A 9,718-nucleotide genomic window follows, 5' to 3' on the forward strand; every position below is an offset into this window, starting at 1 on the left:
CTGCAATGTTCTATTTTCTGTTTTACCGCAGTCTAGCATTAGGGCTCTCCAATTGGTTCAGAATGCTGCAGCCAGACTTTTGACACGAAGCAGGAAGTTCGACCACATTACACCCATTTTGGCGTCTCTTCACTGCCTTCCTGTCCCAGTGAGATCAGATTTTAAGGTTCTGCTACTAACCTATAAAATTATTCATGGACTGGCACCTCCCTACCTAGCTGACCTAATTAAACCTTACGTACCGGCCCGGGCTTTACGTTCTCAGGGTGCAGGACTACTTTGTGTCCCTAGGGTGAATAAGAAGTCTGAGTGTCGCAGAGCTTTCTCTTATCGTGCCCCTGTTCTGTGGAATGATCTCCCTGTGTCAATAAAACAATCAGATTCTGTGGAGACTTTCAAGTCCAGACTTAAGACGCACTTATTTTCCCTTTCATGTGGCTAGCATACTGGTGCAGTTTTGTTTTACGTTTTTTACTCTTTTAATTCATGTTATTAGTAATTGAAGTGGGCCATGGCCTCAACTTCACCTAAATTCTGGGTCTTTTAGTGAAGCTTAGGGCTAGCAGCCGGCAATCACCTTAGTATTTCTCTGTTTTTCTTGTTGATTAATGCTGGCAAATTATACAGTATTTTTTGTCTTTCTGATGCCTGATTCTGTTTTTTCACTGTTTAAGGTGCAGCTCCATCCAGAGATGGGAGTTGTGTTTGTGTTGGCGATCCTCCTGTCCTGTGCACCAACAGCAATTCTTGTATATTCGTCTGTGAATTATTTCTGTAATTTATGTTTGTAGCATGGCCCAAACAGAGGGTCACCCCTTTGAGTCTGGTCTGCTTGAGGTTTCTTCCTCAGAGGGAGTTCTTCCTTACCACTGTTGCTCTGGGGGTTGGTAAGGTTAGACCTTACTTGTGTGAAGCGCCTTGAGGCAACTCTGTTGTGATTTGGCGCTATATAAAGGAAATAAATTGAATTGAATTAATGTGCTTCATGTTTTGACAGGTTCTTCATCGTTTGTTTCTGATGGATGATGGACACTGAACACGTCCGTTTTTAAGCGACCACCAAGAACTTATTTTATCAATACTTTCAGATGTTGAGTAGCTGTGGTGAAGGATGGCAGCTCACAGCCACAAATTAACTATTAAAAGAGGAAAACAAGACGAACAAGAAAATCCACCGCGGCTCTCTGAAAAGTACAAATGACGTCACTACCGAAGATGCGACGCGTCCGCACATAAACTCTGCGATAAATAAAGTCAGTGGTTTTACTTTACCTGTAGCGTTAAACCGGACATGACCGGAAACACCAGCCGGGCGCAACGTCGCTTCTGCGTACCACAAAAAGAACCAGAGTCCCGGAAAATCTTCACCAAAGACACGACAACAACGAGAGAAATCCAATGACTGCCGTCGGAGCTGACAAATACTTTGAATTCACGTTCGACCGACGTCAACGGGCGGGGCCTGGAGAGGATGACAGCAGCCAATCAGATTCAACTACTCAGCGCACCTGCCGAGGTCCGCTGGTGATGCGTTTAGGTGCTCACTGTAATTCATAAATCAGTCATTAATATGACTCACTGAGGTTTAGCCATTTAAAGCTCCTACAATGCAGCTTTTATTACAAGTTCACCTTTCGGTCTTCTAGAGATCGGATTTAATACAGATATTGCACATAATATGCAGCAAAAAAGTAGCCCACTGATAATAGTGATGCTTTTAAAAAATGTTACTGTTCCAATGAGCTGCGGCTCCTCCAGACACGTGTGTCTCAATCCTCCCAGCATTCCTTCCAACTCCTGTTGAAAGTGCCAGGTGGGAGGGCAAGAATCAAACCCAGATCCCTGGCAAAGTACAAACCATTACCTCCAATTGCGAAACACCGAATGGCAATGTAATATCTAAGTTAGAGCCCTGTTATGCATTTTATTTGTGTTCCAAAGTATGGAATGACATTTCATAATTTTTAATTTTAAGGAAACCTTATTGGCAATATTGGAAATACTGTATTCCTTTTGGAGGTAATTTTATTTTTTATTTTTGCAAATGCTGTTCCAGTTTTCATGACAGAGGTCTGACAGGCCAAGCTGAGGTTCTGTGCCCATGCAGTCACATTTCAGGCCCTTTCTTTCTGTAAAGGTATTTTACAATACAGGCAAATATGCAACCTGGGCCCAACTTTTCCAGTTTTTTTTTTCAATAGCTTTTTCAATTTTAATCAGAGCCCAGAAAATATCTTAATTTTAATCTGTGCCAGTATCCTTTCATGATCATCATAGAGTCATTGAAACAGCCTATAATGCGTAAATAAGCAGCCTGCAGGGGTCAAAATTTTCCGTTTTTCCTCAATAGCTTTTCCTATTTTCATGTGACCATTAGGGGAATAACTTTATTTTTAATCTGCAATTATGTGGCCACCTTTCACAACCCTTCTTTAGGGGAAAAAAAATTCCCTAATCCCCATTATAGGTAAATAAGCAGCCTAGGACCCAAAATGTTCGGATTTTCCTCAATAGCTTTTCCAGTGTTCATGCTACCACTGGGGAAATTACCTTATTTTAATTAAGGGAAATATACTCACCTTTCACAACCATTATTTTTGGGGGGAAAAAGTCACAAAATTATGGGTAAATAAGCAGTCTGGGGCCAAAATTTTCTGTTTTTCCTCAATAGCGTTTCTTCATGTTACCACTGGGGAAATAGCTTTATCTTAATCTGCAATTATGTGGCCACCTTTCACAGCCTTTCTTTTTGGGAAAAATCTAAACATTATGGGTAAATAAGCAGCTTGGGGCCAAAATTTTCTGTTTTTCCCCAATAGCTTTTCTAATTTTCATATTCATATAAATTGCCTTATTTAATCTGGGGAAATATCCTCACCTTTCACAACCTTTCTTTTTGGAAAAAAAAAAAAACAACATCACGGCCAAATAATATTAATTATTTCATTTTTTAAAATAGCTTGCCCATTTTTATCATAGTGCTTGGTATTAAAGTGTATATCTTAACAAAACGAAGCACATGAATGCAAAAACCTGGATCTAAGCCCTTGATAACTAGACTGATTCAAATTATGGAAAGTGTGTGCACTTAATATAATTTAGCATTTTAAAAAGTGTCCTGTAATGAATGGTACTGTAATAGAAATGCATTTATTTGTTGATTATTTTTTTAATGACTTGTGAACTGCCTTGTGTTACATGTGTCAGGGTGTCCTTTTCATTTATTTTCTGTGTCTTCATCCAGTGTGATAAAACAACATTGGCAGTGCTTTCCCAAACTAATAAAAACAACAATTTCACAACTTACAAAAACTGTGATTAATTGTTGGTGTGTCATTCTTAGTGCAGAACATCACTTGTTCTAACACTGAGAGTCACTTCCTCACCACTTCCAAAGACATTTTCTGTTTTTCATGCAATGGAGTTCACCTCTTCCATAACACATCTGCAAGAATATAACTGCACATATGGTTTGACCAAATTTTTTAAAAAATGTGTATGTACTCATTGCCTAAATATCCGAACCACATGAAAGAATTTGACTTTCACACAACCCTCTAGAATTGGAACTATTTAAAAAATTGAAAAAGTTAGGCCCGGGCTGCATATTTGTTGCATAATTTCTTTCTCAAATATAAATGTTTTGGATGGTCAAAACATGGCTGAAGATTAAAATCAAACTATTTCCCAAGTGTTAGGATGAAAATTGGAAAGGTTATTGAGGAAAAACTGAAAATTTTGGCCCCAGGCTCCTTATTTACTCATAAAGTTGGGATTTTTTTTTTTTTTTTTTCCCCAAAAAGAAAGGTTGTGAAAGGTGACCACATAATTGCAGATTAAGATGAAGCTATTTCCTCAGTGTTAGGATGAAAGTGGGGAAAGCTATTGAGGAAAAACTGATAATCTTGTCCCTTGGCTGCTTAGTTGCCCATAATATTGGGATTTTTCCCTCCCCCCAAAAAGAACGTTTATGGAAGATGGCCACATGGCTGCAGATTAAAGTAAAGCTATTTCCCCAGTGGTAGGATGAAAATTGGAAACACTATTCAGAAAAAAAACTGAAAAAATTTGGGTACAAATATATTTACATTTACTTATAATATACTCCCCCACCCCACCCCCCACCCCCTAGAATCAATCAATCAATCAATCAATTTTTTTAATATAGCGCCAAATCACAACAAACAGTTGCCCCAAGGCGCTTTATATTGTAAGGCAAGGCCATACAATAATTATGTAAAACCCCAACGGTCAAAACGACCCCCTGTGAGCAAGCACTTGGCTACAGTGGGAAGGAAAAACTCCCTTTTAACAGGAAGAAACCTCCAGCAGAACCAGGCTCAGGGAGGGGCAGTCTTCTGCTGGGACTGGTTGGGGCTGAGGGAGAGAACCAGGAAAAAGACATGCTGTGGAGGGGAGCAGAGATCGATCACTAATGATTAAATGCAGAGTGGTGCATAATTAATTAACTTTAGTCTGTGAAGAAGATTCCCCATTTACATGAACAAATTGTAATCTATTAGACAAATATGATTCAAACCACCGCAGCGCAGTGCCTTTAATACCTATGGCATGCTCTAATCTCTGTAATAAAATTTTATGGTCAACAGTATCAAAAGCAGCACTGAGGTCTAACAGAACAAGCACATAGATGAGTCCACTGTCCGAGGCCATAAGAAGATCATTTGTAACCTTCACTAATGCTGTTTCTGTACTATGATGAATTCTAAAACCTGACTGAAACTCTTCAAATAGACCATTCCTCTGCAGATGATCAGTTAGCTGTTTTACAACTACCCTTTCAAGAATTTTTGAGAGAAAAGGAAGGTTGGAGATTGGCCTATAATTAGCTAAGATAGCTGGGTCAAGTGATGGCTTTTTAAGTAATGGTTTAATTACTGCCACCTTAAAAGCCTGTGGTACATAGCCAACTAACAAAGATAGATTGATCATATTTAAGATCGAAGCATTAAATAATGGTAGGGCTTCCTTGAGCAGCCTGGTAGGAATGGGGTCTAATAAACATGTTGATGGTTTGGATGAAGTAACTAATGAAAATAACTCAGACAGAACAATCGGAGAGAAAGAGTCTAACCAAATACCGGCATCACTGAAAGCAGCCAAAGATAACGATACGTCTTTGGGATGGTTATGAGTAATTTTTTCTCTAATAGTTAAAATTTTGTTAGCAAAGAAAGTCATGAAGTCATTACTAGTTAAAGTTAATGGAATACTCAGCTCAATAGAGCTCTGACTCTTTGTCAGCCTGGCTACAGTGCTGAAAAGAAACCTGGGGTTGTTCTTATTTTCTTCAATTAGTGATGAGTAGAAAGATGTCCTAGCTTTACGGAGGGCTTTTTTATAGAGCAACAGACTCTTTTTCCAGGCTAAGTGAAGATCTTCTAAATTAGTGAGACGCCATTTCCTCTCCAACTTACGGGTTATCTGCTTTAAGCTACGAGTTTGTGAGTTATACCACGGAGTCAGACACTTCTGATTTAAAGCTCTCTTTTTCAGAGGAGCTACAGCATCCAAAGTTGTCTTCAATGAGGATGTAAAACTATTGACGAGATACTCTATCTCCCTTACAGAGTTTAGGTAGCTACTCTGCACTGTGTTGGTATATGGCATTAGAGAACATAAAGAAGGAATCATATCCTTAAACCTAGTTACAGCGCTTTCTGAAAGACTTCTAGTGTAATTAAACTTATTCCCCACTGCTGGGTAGTCCATCAGAGTAAATGTAAATGTTATTAAGAAATGATCAGACAGAAGGGAGTTTTCAGGGAATACTGTTAAGTCTTCTATTTCCATACCATAAGTCAGAACAAGATCTAAGATATGATTAAAGTGGTGGGTGGACTCATTTACTTTTTGAGCAAAGCCAATAGAGTCTAATAATAGATTAAATGCAGTGTTGAGGCTGTCATTCTCAGCATCTGTGTGGATGTTAAAATCGCCCACTATAATTATCTTATCTGAGCTAAGCACTAAGTCAGACAAAAGGTCTGAAAATTCACAGAGAAACTCACAGTAACGACCAGGTGGACGATAGATAATAACAAATAAAACTGGTTTTTGGGACTTCCAATTTGGATGGACAAGACTAAGAGTCAAGCTTTCAAATGAATTAAAGCTCTGTCTGGGTTTTTGATTAATTAATAAGCTGGAATGGAAGATTGCTGCTAATCCTCCGCCCCGGCCCGTACTACGAGCATTCTGACAGTTAGTGTGACTCGGGGGTGTTGACTCATTTAAACTAACATATTCATCCTGCTGTAACCAGGTTTCTGTAAGGCAGAATAAATCAATATGTTGATCAATTATTATATAATTTACCAACAGGGACTTAGAAGAGAGAGACCTAATGTTTAATAGACCACATTTAACTGTTTTAGTCTGTGGTGCAGTTGAAGGTGCTATATTATTTTTTCTTTTTGAATTTTATGCTTAAATAGATTTTTGCTGGTTATTGGTAGTCTGGGAGCAGGCACCGTCTCTACGGGGATGGGGTAATGAGGGGATGGCAGGGGGAGAGAAGCTGCAGAGAGGTGTGTAAGACTACAACTCTGCAGAATAAAGACTGTAAAAGGTGGCCATATGGCTACAGATTAAACTAAAGCTATTTCCCCAGCGGTTGGATAGAAACTGGAAAAGCTATTGAGAAAAACTGAAAAGGTTGGGCCCAGGCTGCATATTTTCCCTTGATTTTTAATTTTTTCCTAAAAATAAAGGTTGTGAAAGGTGGTCACACTGAAACAGATGAGAATAAAGTTGATCAGGGTCTATGATGTAAATGGTTAAAAATATACATATATTGGAAAAAACTGAAAAACTTCAGCCCAGGTTACATATTTGCCCATAATGTAGGAATTTTTACCCAAAAGGAAAGGTGAAAGGTGAGGTCATAGAAAAATCTGAAAATAAACTTGACTCCAGGACTCCCAAAAAGTAATAATCCCCATTTTATGCCAAGAATAGAATTTCAATACATTCTCATAGAGATATCTGACCTAAAATGAAGCAAGCATAAATATAAGCTTAGTCACATTGAAGAAGTCACTTTTAAGTCACATTTAAGTTGAATATACATGGAAATACATTTTCCATTTGGAAACAGAAAAGATAGTATCAATATCAAGAAAATATATTTTGTCAACTCGTATTTCAAACAGGGTTTTCGGTTTTTAGCGTTACAAGTGTTTGTTTCTAGGCAACTGGATGAATTTAAGTCTAGTTCTTATGTTAATGCAAAAGATAAGATGTTATCATGGTTCAGCATTTTTCAGTTGATATGCCGGACAGACAGAACCCGCACTGTTCCTCTTCAATCAGAGGTTCGACTATCGGCCAAACCCTCCTTTCCAGCACCCTGGAGTAGATTTTACCAGGGAAGCTGTGTGGTGTGATGCCCCTGTAATTGGCACACACTCTCTGGTCCCCTTTTTTTAAATATGGGGACCACCACCCCAGTTTGCCCCTCCTTAGGCACTGTCCTAGACCCACTGTCCTAGACACAATGTTGAAGAGACATATTCATTAACTTGGAAATGTTCATGCATTCATCACCTGACTTGTCTAAAGAAAACAGTGTAAGGGTGACAATTTGCATTGAAAAATAATACCTATATTCAGTTTTCAGTTGAAAAATGAGGCATTATGTACTAAAATGGCTGTAATTCCTAAATGGTTAGTAAGTCCTTTCAGCTGCTCCCTTGTTTTCACTCTGGGTTGCCACAGTAAATCTGAGGTGGATCCGCATGTTGATTATCACAAGTTTTACGCTGGATGCCAAGCAACACTTAATGTGATATATTTGTTGAACCTGTTGAATTAAAGCTGAAAGTTTTCACCATACATAGTCCTTGATTGTTTCAGTTTAACTCCACGATAGTGCACAGAGGCCAGTGGCAGCACCAAGGGGGGGCTTGGGGGGCTTAAGCCCACCCAATAATGAGCCAAGCCCTCCCTCAGTCCCCCCAATAATTCTGCCAATAATGTGAATAGCGACTGACATATTTGTGGATCTCAACTACAGTTTTGTGCAGAGAATGTCTCAATATTGCATAACTGAGCAAAGTGATGAATGTGTGTGTTCAGTGATCCACCAATGCTGAATCACCCTTCACAAACAGAATTTTCAGTTTTGCAAATAAACATTTATTTGTAAAAACCCACACACAAGTTACAAATCAGAAATTTGTGTTTGTGGATCACAAAGCGCGTGTACAAATCAAAGAATATTTATAAATCACCCTCTGTGCATTTGCAAGTATTAATGATACAAATTTAACTCCATACTCCAAAAATTTAGGTTTCCTAAATATTTATTACGGCCACTCTTAAAACTTCACTTATCTTTATTTATACCTATGTGCAAGTTTACTGAACATGCAGTCATTCTAAGTGATGTGTGTGTGCATTGATACCACATTTTAGAGGAGCACAGGTGACAAAGGCATATACCTTGGTATTTATAAAGCAATTTACTATATATTGTTCATTTCAACAACATTTTGTGGAGCCCTGCCAACTTTTACCCCAGCCCCCCCCAACAAAAATTTCCTGGCGCCGCCACTGACAGAGGCAAAATTACAATAATTGTCTCAGTGTTCAAATACAAGATGTATTAGATAAGAAACCGACACTTTTATTTATTTTTTTTTAACTATATGGATTTGAATGACGTGCGATTACACCAATCATGCTTGAACCCTTGTGCGCATGCGTGAGTTTTTTCACGCGTGTCGGTGACGTCATTTCCCTGTGGGCAGGCCTTGAGTGAGATGTGGTCCCGCCTCTCGGCTGAATTCCTTTGTTTCACACGCTGCTCGAGACGGCGCGCGTTGCTTTATCAAAATTTTTAATGGAGCTGTGAGGAATATCCGAGTGGACACTATTCGAGAAATTTAGCTGGTTTTCGGTGAAAAGTTTAACGGCTGATGAGAGATTATGGGGTGTTTCTGTCGCTGTAATGAGGGCTTTATGCGGACATTCCAATGTTTAAGGACATTTTGTAATGAAAGACGTGCACGCAAATTCGCTGAGTCGTTTCCGTGACGACTCGGCGAATCTGTGTGCGCCGCAACAGGAAAAACACCTCCGTGTTGAAAACCATTTGTAAAATTCAGGCGGCTTTTGATGGCTTTCAGCTTTTGAAAAAATTTTTATCAAACAAAGCAACAGTCTCTGAGCTAACAATGAAAAATCGAAGAGAGGGTGGGAGACTCCTCACTCAAAGACTGCCCACAGGCGAATGACATAACCAACAGGCGTGAAAAAACTCTCGCATGCCCACGAGGGTTCAAGCATGTCTGATGTAATCACACGTGATTCAAATCCATATGGTTTTTGGAAAAAAATAATAAGGTCGGATACTTTTCTAATAGACCTCGTACATATGGATCTTACTGTAATTTTATCTTTTGTTATTGAAAATTATTTTTTCCATCACCTGTTCACATAGTGGGCACTGGGCACACTGGCAGTACTTTGTTACAAAAATTGAAGAAACTTTAACTTTAGACCCCTGCACAAATTGTCACCATTTTTTGCTGTTTTTAATCCCATAACTCCATGACATTCAGTCATCGATAGTAAGTTTTCAGTATAATTGGACGATTTTTTTACATGTTGATTCCTGTGTCCTCTCCTTGGACTCTTATTGTGACAATGTTTTCACTGTTTGTACATGCTTCTGAATTCCTATTTATGTTAT

At 38.8% G+C, this 9,718-nt stretch overlaps 1 protein-coding gene across 1 annotated transcript in view; it reads right to left on the reverse strand.

The window, feature by feature from the left end:
* Positions 1 to 1,409, reverse strand: part of pkn3 (protein kinase N3) — a 98,981-nt gene extending 97,572 nt beyond the window's left edge. Inside the window, exon 1 of the mRNA XM_034191687.1 lies at positions 1,273 to 1,409. Coding sequence (XP_034047578.1) covers positions 1,273 to 1,293 — 21 coding nt within the window. The 5' untranslated portion in view covers positions 1,294 to 1,409. The remainder of the gene's footprint in view (positions 1 to 1,272) is intronic.
* Between the last annotated feature and the right edge of the window lie 8,309 nt (positions 1,410 to 9,718).

Source organism: Thalassophryne amazonica, chromosome 17 (genome assembly GCF_902500255.1).
Source record: "Thalassophryne amazonica chromosome 17, fThaAma1.1, whole genome shotgun sequence".
Taxonomy (NCBI): Eukaryota; Metazoa; Chordata; class Actinopteri; order Batrachoidiformes; family Batrachoididae; genus Thalassophryne; species Thalassophryne amazonica.